General features: G+C 37.5%; 1 protein-coding gene across 1 annotated transcript in view; it reads right to left on the bottom strand.

The window, feature by feature from the left end:
* LOC101026151 (NXPE family member 4) overlaps positions 1–4903 on the bottom strand; it is a 103750-nt gene extending 98847 nt beyond the window's left edge. Inside the window, exon 1 of the mRNA XM_009187328.4 lies at positions 4858–4903. Coding sequence (XP_009185592.2) covers positions 4858–4875 — 18 coding nt within the window. The 5' untranslated portion in view covers positions 4876–4903. The remainder of the gene's footprint in view (positions 1–4857) is intronic.
* Between the last annotated feature and the right edge of the window lie 9333 nt (positions 4904–14236).

The following is a 14236-nucleotide window of genomic DNA, read 5'->3' as shown; positions in this document are numbered from 1 at the left end:
ATCACTGAGAGAGGCACTGAAGAGGTAGGAAAAACCCCAGCCTCAAATCCCGGCAGTGGTGACATAGTGTGGAGAGTGTTTCTGTGCACTGCGGGGAGACAGAGAGAGTGCACAGCAACTGTGAGGCATTGAACTCAGTGCTGCCCTGTTATAGCAGAAAGCAAAACTGGACCAAACTCAGCTGATGCCCCCCCACAGAGAGAGCATTTAAACCAGCCCTAGCCAGAGGGGAATTACCCATCCGGGTTATTGGAACTTGAGTTCCCACAAGCCTCACCACTGCAGGCTAAAGTGCTCTGGGGCTCCAAGTAAACTCCAAGACAGTCTAGGCCACAAGGACTGCAACTTTTAGATGAGCTGCTACTAGTGCTGAACTTGGCCCAGAGTCGGTGGACTGGGGAGCACGCAACTTTCTGAGACACCAGCTGGGGTGGCTAAGGGAGTGCTGGCATCACCCCTCCCCTAATTCCAGGCTGCACAGCTCACAGCTCCAAAAGAAACCCCTTCCTTTGCTTGAGGGGAGGAGAGGGAAGAGTGGTGAGGACTTTGTCTTACATTTAGGATAGCAGCTCAGCCACAGCAGGAGAGGGTATGGGTCAGAGCTGTGAGGCTGCCGCTCCAGGCCCTAGGTCCCGAATGACATTTCTAGACACATCTTGGGTCAGAAGGGAACCTGCTGCCTTGAAGGCAGAACCCAGTCCTGGCAGCAGTTATCACCTGCTAACTGTAGAGCGCTTGGGCCTTGAATAACCAGCAGCAATATCCGGGAACTATATTGAGGGCGTTGGGTGAGCCTGAGACTTGCTGTCTGTAAGTACCAGCTCGGCCACAATGGAGGAGAGCAACAAGCAGCCTCTTGAGGTCCCTGATTCCAGTACTTGTCTCTTATATGGCATTTCTGGACCTGCTCTGCACCAGACAGGAGCCCATTGCCCCGAAGCATCAGTACCAGGCCAGGCATCATTCACCAAAGGCTGACTGAAGAGCCCTTGGGCCTTAAGGGAACATTGGTGGTAGTCTGGCAGTGCTCCCTGTGGGCCTGTGATGGTAGTCACAGGTGGAAGTGCCTCTTACTTTGGAAAGGGGAAGGGAAAAGAGGGGAGGACTATGTCTTGTGGTTTCAGTGCCAACTTAGCTGCAGTACAATAGAACCATTAATATCCATTGTAGCCTCAATGCTCTGCCTAGGCTGCTCTTGTAGCCTGCCAATCTCTGGATTGGCGGGCCCTCTTCCTGTTCATGAGTTAGGACTCAATGGTTGTAGGTAACAAAAAACGGGTGTGGGTTTATGTAAAATAAAATGGTGGTTGCCTTAGATGGACATGGTGGTGTCTTATGGAAGCCAAGAGCATGAGTGTCCCACCCCTCAGTAGGGCTGTAAACTGGGAGCTGTAAGGTCACCAGGCCCCTTCACCATCTCCTGTCTATCTCTATCTATCATCTCTATCTATCATCTATCTATCTATCTATCTATCTATCTATCTATCTATCTATCTATCTATCTATCTAATCTACCTACCTATTGCCAAATTCAATAATAATAAGTAACCAAAGTAAAAAATGGACAAAATTTAAACATTTCATCCAAAAAAGATATAGAGATGGTAAATGAGCATATAAAAAGATGCTCAGCATCATCTGTCATTAGGGAAATAAAAATAAAATCACAGTGAGATTGTACTACACACCTATTAGAAGGTCAACGTTGGCACATTGCTGATGGAGCACAAAAATGGTGCAGACACTTCAAAACAGTTTGACAGTTTCTTATAACGTTAAAACAGACTTACCACACAGCAACGCCACACCAGAGAAATGAAAACTTATGTTCACACAAAAGTTTATATGTGATTATTTATAGAGAGGTTTTATTCACAATTGCCAAAAACTGGAAAATACTTCAAATGTCCTTCGACTAATTAAACAAGCTGGGATACATCCATACTGCTGAATGGTGTAATTCAGTGGCAACGAGATACACAAGTACTATAATATGAATCTCAAATGCAGTATGCGAAGTAAAAAGAACACAGACTAAAAAGGCTTATATAACATTCTGGAAAAGGCAAAACCATAATGGCAGAAAATAAATTAAGGGCGAGTTTGTAAAGGTCTGGGATTAGGGACAAGGGCTGAACACAAAGGTGTATGAGTAAAAGTTTTGGGTAGTGGGGAATTATTCTCTCTCTTGGTTGTGGTGGTAGTTACATTATCATAGAAGCTTACACCTATAAACAAAAAAAATAGTGAATTTTACTGTACGTAAATTGTACCACAATAAATTGACTTTACAAAAACCTGGACAGAGTGCCATTTCCCACATTTGCTCGTTGTCAGACTGTTCTGCACACACAGAAGAAAAGGAGCTCCTTGAAAGTACAAATTCCTTAAAGTGACATATATATGTTTTGTGTGCACTTAATGACACAGTCCCCAACTTGTGAGGGTTTGACTTATGAGTTTTTGACTCATAAAATGGTGCAAAAGTGATAAACATTAAATAGAAACCGTACTTCCAATTTTGAATTTTGATCTTTTTCCCTAGCAATATGCTGTAGGATACTCTCCTGGGAGGCAGCGCAGCAGCAGGGAGCCTCAGCTCCCAGTCCACCACACAATCACAAGGGTAAACAACCAATATTCTACAGTGTAGTACTGAGTTGCCAGATGATTTTGCCCAACTGTGGGCTAATGTAAGTGTTCAGAGCACATTTAAAGTGGGCTAGACTAAACTATGATATTTAGTAGGTTAGATGTATTAAATGCATCTTCAACTTATGATATTTTCAACTTATGATGGGTTTAATGGAACATAACCCCATGTAAGCTGGGGCGCATCTGTACACAGCATCATTATTATCTTATATTCCCATTTCTCAAACAAAACGTATATTAGGGTTTCATTATAGATATATAAAGTAGCCTTGCCACGTCTTTCCCATTTTCTTTATGATGATGCCATTATCTTAGCAAAATACAGAAAGTAATATCTATTTAAGATAAATTCAAAAAATGCTTTCTAGTCTCTAAAATATTCTCTCATCCAGCTTTAAGTCATTTGAAATGCTAATTTCTCCCCCACAGTCTCTCTAATTAGAATGTCGTGGTTATAAGCCCATCACATCTTGATGATCTATTAACAATGATGTTCTGAACTTGTCCAAAGTTTTAAAATTCTATGAACATAGCAAACCTCATTTCAATCCCATTTTCAGTCATACTTTGTGAAAACCATCCATATGCCAGTCCTTAATATATCATTTCTAAAAAGGAAGGAGTTTGAAAAGCCTGAGGTTCTCAAAGCATGCAAAGAGATATGTACCTTTTTAAGTATTTCAACAACTTCTCTGAAGCCCACGTAGTTAACATCAAATATTAGTAGGACAGGACAGCAAGAACTAGAACAGACTGCTAAGAGTCAATGTAGGTGGAAGATAGTTCAGCAGGTTAAAATTTGTAATCTGGAGTCAGAAAGACAGTGCATAGGTGGCAAACATCCACAGATAAAGTCAAGGTCAGATTCCAGGGACTTGGAGAAGGGCTAAGACTGTTCAGGTTAAAAGTTTCTTCTTGGAACTGTCCCTTCCTATCACATTACTGTCACTACTTCAAGCTAATTAAAGGTGCCATTTATTGACCACCTACAATGCACTAGGACCTTTGCTTGCACTGAAACAGTTGTCTCCATGACAAATCTGTGTGTAGTTATTATCACTCTTGTTTTACAAGTGAGGAGACTGAGGTAGGGGACAGGGTTAGGAGTTGAATGTACAGGTTTCTGATTCCAGTGCCTTTACTTCCAACTATCCTGCATCTTATGAGAATCCTTCCAGTATTCAGGTTCCTTTGGCCCTAACGCACATTTTCCCAGACTTCTGATGACTCTCCACATCTTTAGACAGACATGCTATCCTTCCCACTGACCCTCTCCTTCTCTCTCTAAGGCTCTCACATTTTTCTCCATTTTGCTTTTTTGAAAGCTACATACCTTTGCTACCCTATAGCAGATTCATTCCTCTTTAAACCATCATCTTCCCGGACACACAGCAGCATTTTCATTTTTACAACATTTCTTGCTAGCCTGGGGCCACTTCCAGGGCCTCCTTTAAAGTAAAGTAAAAGTCCCACACATCCAGCATTACCCCAATTCGGGGGTGAAAGATTTTTTTCCCCTAAAGGTAATTCAATTTGATTATTACTATCAAAGTATAAAATGTGTATCCTCACATCAGTATTGATTTGTCTTAAAATATTATATATGAACTTTCAAACAAAAGATAATTCTCCTTTTTTCAGAAATGGTAAAATGGCATAACAAATTAACTGGATTGATAGTCAAGAGACCAGTTCTATCTTAAATCTGTTGTTTAATAGGATATATGGCCTTAAATCATATAAGCACTTAGTACTTTGGTTTTTTGATCTGAAATATTATTCAAGGCTTCACAAAATAATTTTTAAAGAGGTATTAGGGTCTCAGATTGCTAGCGTATGCACGTGAGAAGTTTTATAAGCTAGAATATCAGGTTGTCTTGGAATGCTCTCTTAGAGTATTAGTCTTTTCCTTGTATTTGCAACATTTGAACTGAATTTTTATTTCAGTCATAATGGACAGAACTACCAAAGGTAAAACAAATATTACCCTTCAGTCACAATATACACACTTCTCTATAGCATATATACAAAAAAAAAAAACCCTGCACACACCCACACACATATATCCATACCCATAGCCCTCAGAAACACAAACACAGGTTTGAACATTAATGAACATCTAACCTTCTCACTTTTAAAGTATGTTTCTATTTTTCTTTCATTCATGCAACAACATTTTACATGTGCCAGGTGTTGTTCTACCTGTGCTGTGATGGCCATGAGGTCCAGTGAGTTATCTGTATACACGAAGATGTTGACATGAAGATCCAGGTCCTGGTTGACAGACAGTGATAAAACTGGTTTTGTTCTTTTAGAACGTATCTTTCTGAACTTTTTAAATTTATTCTTTTCACATTACAAATAGGAAGTTGAGAAAGAGTAGCAGAGTGAATTTAAAAAGGTGTTTTTAATAAATGTAATTGTATTTAATAACTAGACAAATTTCTCTAAAAATGTCCATTTGAAGCTTAATTCTGAAGTAACAGACTTCTAAATGTTAATTCAGTTGGAGGTTACCATTAATTAAACATGCAACACCAAAGAGGTCCATAAATTCTTGGATACTCCACCCTCTAAGAAGTGGAACCCAATTGCCTTCCTCTTGAGTAATAATGGATTGGTCTTGCTTCTAACAAATATAATTTGGTGGAAGTTATGACATGTGAGAGTAGGTCACAGATGGCATTGTGATTTCCTCCTTGCTTTCTCTCTTGGATTACTTGCTTTGGGGAAAACCAGCTGCCACATCATGAGTACACTCAACAGTCCGTGGAAAGTGGCAAATAACTGAGACCTTGCTAACAGACAGCAAAGAATGGAGGCCTCCTGACAACAGCCATCTGAGTCAGCCATCTTGGAAGTAAATCTTCCAGCCTCCGCCAGGCCTTCAGATGATGAGTGTATCTCCAGCTGCCATATGGACAGAGACCTCATTAGAGGTCTTGAGCCAGAACCACCCAAACAAGCCACTCCTAAATTCTCAACTACACAAACTATGAGATAATAAATGTTTGTCGTTTTAAATTACTAAGTTACACAGCAGTAGATAACTAATACACAGAAGATATAGAAACAAGCAAACAAAAAATTGTGACAAGCACTATTTATAACAGTGAGGTTGAGGTTCTACAGGCACACACAGAAGGAACCTCAGCGTTTCTTAGGGAAAAGGATGTTCAGGAAGTGTTCTTGGAAAAGACTGAATACCTCTAGATAGATGGATAGTGTGCCTACTCTTAAGCTATTGGCCCTCAACTCCAAACTACTTTTCTGTGCTCTGTTTTGTGATTCTGTGGCTGGGACTCCGCAAACTTTAGCTGCTTTCCTATTAGGGTCTATGTTAATTAAGGGACACTAGAGGGAGACTTCTGGAGGAAGATAAGGGACAGGCTCCTGCTTGTCTGTTTCCTATTTCTGCTAGTGAATAGGCTAACGTACCAGTTAGAGTTCTCCAGCTAAACACAGCCATAAGGTATGTAAGGGCACATGGTATTCTAAGATCTGCGCAGAGCAAGTGGGGAAAAGGAACAAACTAGGAAGATAAATGGGAGTGGGCAGAGACCATGACTTATCTTTATATTTTCTTTATAAAATATTAATAAGTTGCTTGTTAATCTTTAGTGAATATTGTAAATATAGAAGCCGAGTATTAGGACAGCATTTTTGGAATGGTGAAATAAGAAGCTTGGCAAATCCTCTCCCTGAAATAACTGGACAAAATCATCAAAAACAATCATTGCAAAACTCTGAAAAGGAACCAAAGGTGTCCAATAAATCAGACAACACTTATTTAAGAACAATGACTGAATTTCGATGAGAAGAATGGAATCTCTGTGATTTTAACTTGGGGCTGCTCCCATTCCACTCCAAGCTCTACAGAGTGGTTTCCGTGAGGAATGGTAGCCTGCTGCAAGTGGAGGAGACTGATCAGATTTAGAGCGCCACAGAAAATTCCCATGCTCTGGAATGATTTCAAAAACAATAGAAATCGAGAGATGACTTCCAGCCAAAATGTGAGAAGCTCTGTGGACCCCTCTCCCCAGTGGAACAATCAAAACTGATACACATTATAAAACAAACAATGATTTAAAGTCTTTGGAAATTATCCCAAGGGCATACAGCAAATGAATAAACATTTTTAAAATAAAATCTATATCTCAGTAAGAATAGAAAAAGACTGGAAACTGAGCCACCAAATCCTTCCATTCTCTCCCTCCAAGCCCACAAGTTAGCATGACAAAGCTCTACTCTGGCGGGTGCAATCAAGAAGACTTCATCTTACCTGACCTGCCAGTCAAGAATATCTTACCTGAAGGGATAGTCCACTAGCATTTCTCATTCCTTCCAATTCTGTGTTGCAGAGGTTCTATTCTACCCAAGAATGACTGAGAAGTCCTGGACCCTCTTTCTCTACCCAGCCCCTACTTATAGAGCAGAAGCACTTTTCTAGGTTTGACGGACTGAGAACACGAAGCTCCAGTCATTCTCACTTCAGCTCACTGGCTGGGAGAGAAAGGCCAAGAAGACTTATGTGTAAAGCTAGAGTGTCATTCTGAGAAATGGGCCACTGTCACTGACTTCAGTTCTGGCAGAAGTTTTGCCCAGGAAGAGAGGCAAGTCATAGCAACAGAATGTTCCACAGATTTTTCCAAGGGTACTGACTTTATTTGGAGCAGACTGAAGGGAATTTCAGTCCTAAAGAAACTCTTCCAAAGATAATGGAGATACTGGTTGTAGGCAATTAATTATGCCTAGTGTTCCATTATTGGAACGCTAAGCATGTGGGAGTTATTTATATCCTACTGCTTGAGGTCATCCTCAAGGTCTGATTGCAAAAATTCAAAACGTTGCAACCTCAGGCATAAATGGGTTAAGAGCAAGCTGGCAGCTCCTTGAGAGCAACAAGCAAAACCATAAACCAACTAATTTACCAGAGGAAACTGCACAAAGACATAGCTAGGTAGAGCCCTATAAAATTAGAACAAACCTCAAAGACTGGTCTCAAAAACTGCCCCTCAAAGGAGCCTATATTTAATTTATTTAGACTATGGAGCAGTTTATGCCCCAGGACCTTGTGGGAAACAATGGAGCAATCAGCCAGGAATTAGTAGAGGCTAACAGCTAGGTATGATACCAACAGATGGAGAGAGCTTAGATAAATCAAAATAAGACATGGTCAAAGAGAGCCTTGATAAAATCACGGTTATTCCAAGATGATTGTGTGCATGCCCAAGCCTTTACTTTCTGAGGAGCAACATCAGAGACTATGCACTTCTGGAGAAATAGACTTTACTAAAATAGTCCAGCCTAATTACTAAACAAACAAGCAGATGAAGCACAGTGGCTCACATTCTGTAATCGTAGCACTAAAGTGGCCCTTGTGGTAGGATCCCTTGAAGCTAGGAGTTTGAAATCAGCCTGGGAAACATAGCAAGACCTCATCTCTACAAAAAATTAAAAAATTAGCCAGGCATGGTGGTGCACACCTAGTCCTAGCTACTTAGGAGGCTGAGGCAGAAGGATCACTTGAACCCAGGAGTTCAAAGTTACAGTGAGGTATGACTGTACCACTACACTCTAGCCTGGGAAACAGAGTGAGACTCTGTCTCTATAAATGAATAAATAAATAAATGTAAAGCAAGCAAACAACAATATCAAGTTCCATAGAGTGGAGATCAGTATATAAATTTGCTACAATATTTTATCTGAAATATTCAGTTTTCAACAAAAATTATAAGACATGCAAAGAAACAGGAGAGAATGACCCACAAACAGGAGAAAAAGCAGGCAACAGAAACTGCCTCTGAGAGGGCCAAGCTGTCAAACCAAGTCAGATAAAGACTGCAAAATAGTCAATGTAAATATGTTCAAGGAATTAAAGGAAAGCCTGCTTAAAAAAAGAAAGGAAATTATTATGACAATATCTCATCAAGGAGAGATTGTCAGTAAGGACAAATATATATATATATGGACAAATATATATATAATATAATATATTATAATTATATATAATTTATATATAACATAATTATATATATAAATTATATATATGTAAACATCATCATCAAATTGAAATTCTGGAGTTGAAAAGTATAATAACTGATATGAAAAGTTAACTAGTGATACTTAGCAGTAGATTTGAACTGTCAGAAGAAGAAATCAGCAAACTTGAAGGTAGATCAGTAGAGATTATGCAGTCTAGAGAGAAAAATAATAAAAAAAAATAGATCCTTAGAGAAATATGGTAGAAATTTAAGCACAGCAGTAGAAACATAATGGAGGAATTAGAAGGAGAGTATAGGGAGAAAGGAGCAGAAAAACTGAAGAAATAATGGCTGAAAATTCCTCCAATTTAATGAAGAACGTTAATCTATATATCCAAGATACTTAATAAAGTACAAGTATGATAGTGTAAAGAAATCCACACCCAGACACATCATAGCAAAAATGAAAATCAAAGTCAAAGTGGAAATTTGGAAAGCAGCAAGAGGAAAATAATTTATCACATACCAGGTAACCACAATAAGATTAACAACTGACTTTTCTTTAGAAACAGTGGAACCAGAAGGCAGTAGGATGACATATTCAAAGTGCTGAGAGAAAAAAATAAAATGAACCTGTCAACAGAATATTTTATCTAGCAAAACTGTCTTTAAAAGTGAAGGGGAAAAAGAGAAATTCTCAGATAAACAAAATTGAGAGCATCCATAACCAACAGATCTGTTTTACAGGAAATAGCAAGGAGAATTCCTCAGTTTGAAAGCAAGTGACCACAGACAGTAATTTGAATACACAAACAGACAAACACACTGTATTAGTCCATTCTCACACTGCTATAAAGACATACCTGAGACTGGGTAATTTATAAATAAAAGAGGTTTAATCAGCTTATGTTTCTGCAGGCTGTATGGGCTTCTACTTCTGAGGAGACCTCAGAAAACTTACAATCATGGTGAAGGCAAAGGCGAAGCAAGCACATCTTCACATGGCTGGTGGCAAAGACATAGAGAGAAGGAGGAGGTGCTACATACTTTGAAACAACCAGATCTCATGAGAACTCTATTATGAGAACATCAAGGGGGAAGTCCACCCCCATGATTCAATCACTTCCCACCAGATTCCTCCTCCAACACTGGGAATTACAATTCAACATGAAATTTGGGTGGGGACACAGAACCAAACCATATCATACACAAAAAGCAACTATAGAGCATAAAAACCATGAATAATAAGAATCTACTGTACAAGTTAATTGCTAGAACAATCCCTAATTTTTTTCAAAAAATACAGCAATAGTTAAAGGAATTAAGATGTTACACTAGAAAATATTCACTTAATGCAAAAGAAATCAGTAAAGGAAGAACAGAGAAAAAAGATACTAGATGCATATTAAAAACAAAAGGTAAAATAACTATTTTTATGATAATACTTAATGTGAATAATGGATTAAACAATCCAATCAAAAGGCAGAAATTGCCAGACTGGTTAATGTGACAAGATCCAACTAGCATATGCTGCCAACAAGACACATACTTCACATTTGATGATACAGGCAGTTTCAAACTAAAAGGATGGATAAAAGATACCATTCAAACAGTAATAATAAGAAAGATGAAGTGGACAAAATAGACTTTAAAACCCATAACGTCACCACAGATAATGAGGAACATTTTCTAACGATAAAAGTGTCAATACATCAGGAAGATACAACACCTAGAAAAATATAAGCATTTAACAATATAGACCTAACATATATAAGCCAAAACCTACAGAAATGAAAAAAGGAATAGACAATTCAACAATAATAGTTAGAGACTTCAATATCATACTTTCAATAATGGTTAGAACAACTAGACAGAATAATAATAAGAAAACAGAAGACTCCAAAATTATAAGCCAAGTAGACCACACAGATATCTATATAACATTCTACCCAACAACAGAAAACATATTCTTCTCAAGTATACATGGAATATTCTCTGGGATAGACCATATACTATGCCATAAAACAGCCTCTCTCTCTCTCTCTATATATATATATATACACACACACATATATATATAAAATAATTGAAATCATGCAAAATATGCTCTATGACTATACGAAATGAAATTAGAAATCGGTAATGAAAATAAATTTGGAAAATTCACAAATATATAAAATTAACACACTACTAAATAATCAAGGTGTCAAAGAAGAAATCACAAGGGAAATCAGAATACACTTTCAGATGAATGAAAATGAAGGTATAAACAAACCAAAACTTATGGGATAAAGATAAACTAGTGATGAGATGGAAATTTGTGGCTGTTCACACCCATATTAAACAAGAAGAAAGATCTCAAATCAATAACCTGACATTTCACCTAAGGACACTGGAAAATGTAGAGCAAACTAAGCATAAAGCAAGCAAAATGAATAAAATATAAAAATCAGAGCAGAAATTAATAAAATAGAGAATAGAAAAACAGGACAGAAAAATCGTTGAAACCAAAAGAAGCCCTTTCAAAAGACCAATAAAATTGACAAACCTTTAGCTAGAAAAACTCAGAATAAAAGAGAAGACTCAAATTACTAAAATCAGGAATAAAAGAGAAAACATCCCTATTGTGAAAGAAAATAGAATCTTGGGACCCCTAACTCTCTATGCCAAAGAGAAAGTTAAGCTTGGGAACTGAGTCATGCAATACTGCCTTCCTTTTGTTCCCAAAGATCTATAATTTCACAACTCTCTGTGAGAGCCTCATCCATAAACCGGGTTCCCTCAATGATAGGAAGCCACATATCTCCCCAGATAGCCTCCCTCAAATTGCTCATGAGGAAATTCTTTGTGAATTCCTAAATCCTTCAGGATACATATCCCTCCTATAAACTAGCCAGAAACCAGAATTCTGTTAAATCTCACCCTGACAATGTCATTTATCAGCTTATCTTCACAAGTGCAGGATAAAGACAAGACTAGAAATCATCCCAAAGATGATGATGGGATTAGATGATATTAAAAATTTCAAAGGTAGAGAAGGGGCCTCCAGGGGCTGGTGGACATTGCTTAAAAACAAACAAAGAAACAAACAAGCAAGTAAACAAAACCTGCTAAGGGATTAAAATGCCTTGGTAGTCTTTTATTTTAAAAATTCATGCATATGTTGCATTTCCTAGAATGGTATGCTGAAGTTTAGACTAACAAAAATGTTTGAAATTATTTGCCAACCAAATAACCTTAATTTTCCCTCGAAAAATCATTAAATAAAAATAACACAATGGGAAAAATGTGCTTCAGTAATTATGATGTGGCTCAGACACACATTGATCATCAAGTGTTTATGGAGTTGAATTTCACTTAGCTACCTAAAGACTAGATTCCACATTAGGAGAGAATCCTATTGTATGTGGTCAAAGTTGTTATCACTTTAAAATGGATTTTAGAGCCATAGAATGTTTTATGCAAACCTCGTGGCAACCACAAAGAAAAAACTTGTAGTAGATAACATAAAAGATAAAGAGGAATCGAAACATACCACCCCCCCCAAAAAAATCAAATCACAAAAGAATACAACAAGAGAGAAAGAATGGCACAAAGTAACTATAAAGCAGTTAGAAAACAATGAACAAAACTGTTCAACAAAGAAAAGCCAGCACCTGATGGCTTCTCTCGTGAATTCTAGCAAACATTAAAGAAGAAATAATGCCAACTCTTCCAAACAATTGAAGTAAAGGGAATACTTTCAAATTCATTTTAGATGACCGGCATTGCTACAATATCAAAGCCAGACAAGGACACTAGGAGAAAAGATAATTATAGACTATCATCTCTAATGAACATAGATGCAAAAATCCACAAGAACATACTAGCAAACTGAATTCAATAGCACACTGAAAGAATGAATCACCATAATCAAGTGAGATTTATCCCTAGGATGCAAGGATTGTTCAACATACACAAATCTATACGTGTAATCCATCACATTAACAGAATGCAGGACAAAAATCATATCATCTCAAGAGATAAAGAAAAAGCATTTGATAATATTCAATGTCTTTTCATGAAGAAAAAGTCTCTAAAAAATTGAGTATAGAAGGATTATTAGAAGGATTATACTCCAACACAATAAAGACTATATATGACAAACCCACAACTAACATCATACTCAGTGGTGAAAATCTAAAGGCTTTTCCTTTAAGACGAGGAATAAGAGGATATCCACTCTTGCTATTGCATTCAACATAGTACTGGAAGTCCTAGTCAGAATGGTTGGGCAAGAGAAGGAAATAAAAGGCATCCAAATAAAAAATGAAGACGTAAAATGGTTTCTGTTTGCCGGCAACAGGAGCTTATATGTAGAAAACTCTAAAGACTCCACCAAAAAACTGTTAGAACTGTTGAACAAATTCAGTAAAGTTGCAGGATACAAAATTAACCACAGAAATACATAGATTTTCTATATGCTAACAATAAACTATCTGAAAAAGAAATCAAGAAAACAATCCAATTTACTATAGCATAAAAAACCCTTAGGAATTAATTTCATGAAGTAGGGAAAAGATCTGTTTGTAGAATAATATCCTGTGTTCATGGATTTGAAAAATTAATATTGTTAAAATGTCCATACTGCCCAAAACATTCTACAGATTTAATGTCATCTTTATCAAAATTCCAATGGGCTTTCTAGCAGAAATAAAAGTAATAATTCTGAAACTTACATGGAATCACAAAAGACCCCAAATAGCCACACTAATCTTGACCAATAATATCAAAGCTGGAAATATTAAACTACCTGATTTCAAAATCTACTACAAGCTCTAGTAATCAAAACAGCATGGTAAGGACATAAAAACAGATACATAGAAGAATGGAACCAAATAGAGATCCCAGAAATAAATCCACTTATTTACAGTCAACTGATTTTTCAACAAAGGTGCCAAGAACACACAATGGAGAAAAGACAGGCTTCTCAATAAATGGTGCTGAGAGAACTGCATATCCACATGTGGAAGAATGAAACTAGACTCTTATCTCACAACATATTAAAAAAATCCAACTGAAAATGGATTAAAGACTTAAACATAGGACCTGAAACTGTAAAACTGCTAGAAGAAAACGTAGGGAAAAATCTCTTTGATATTGGTATGATCACTGAGGTTTTTCTTGATATGACCCCAAAAGCACAGGCAACAAAACAAAAAATAGACAAAATGGGATTACATCAAACTTAAAAACTTCTGTACTGCAAGGGTGACAACAGAATAAAGAGACAATCTATGAAATGGGAAAAAAATTTGCGAACCATACATCTGATAAGAAATTAATATTTAAATTAAATTTAAAAGAACTCAAATAAGTTAATAGTAAGAAAACAAATAATCCAATTAGAAAATGGGAAATGGGGCCCGGGCGTGATGGCTCACACCTGTAATCCCAGCACTTTGGGAGGCTGAGGCAGGCAGATCACGAGGTCACCAGATCGACACCATCCTGGCTAACACGGTGAAAACCCGTCTCTACTAAAAATACAAAAAATTAGCCGGGTGTGGTGGTGGGCGCCTGTAGTCCCAACTACTCAGGAGGCTGAGGCAGGAGAA

The sequence above is a fragment of the Papio anubis genome, chromosome 12 (assembly GCF_008728515.1).
Source record: "Papio anubis isolate 15944 chromosome 12, Panubis1.0, whole genome shotgun sequence".
In the NCBI taxonomy this organism is placed as follows: Eukaryota; Metazoa; Chordata; class Mammalia; order Primates; family Cercopithecidae; genus Papio; species Papio anubis.
This window is presented reverse-complemented; position numbering and strand designations above follow the sequence as displayed.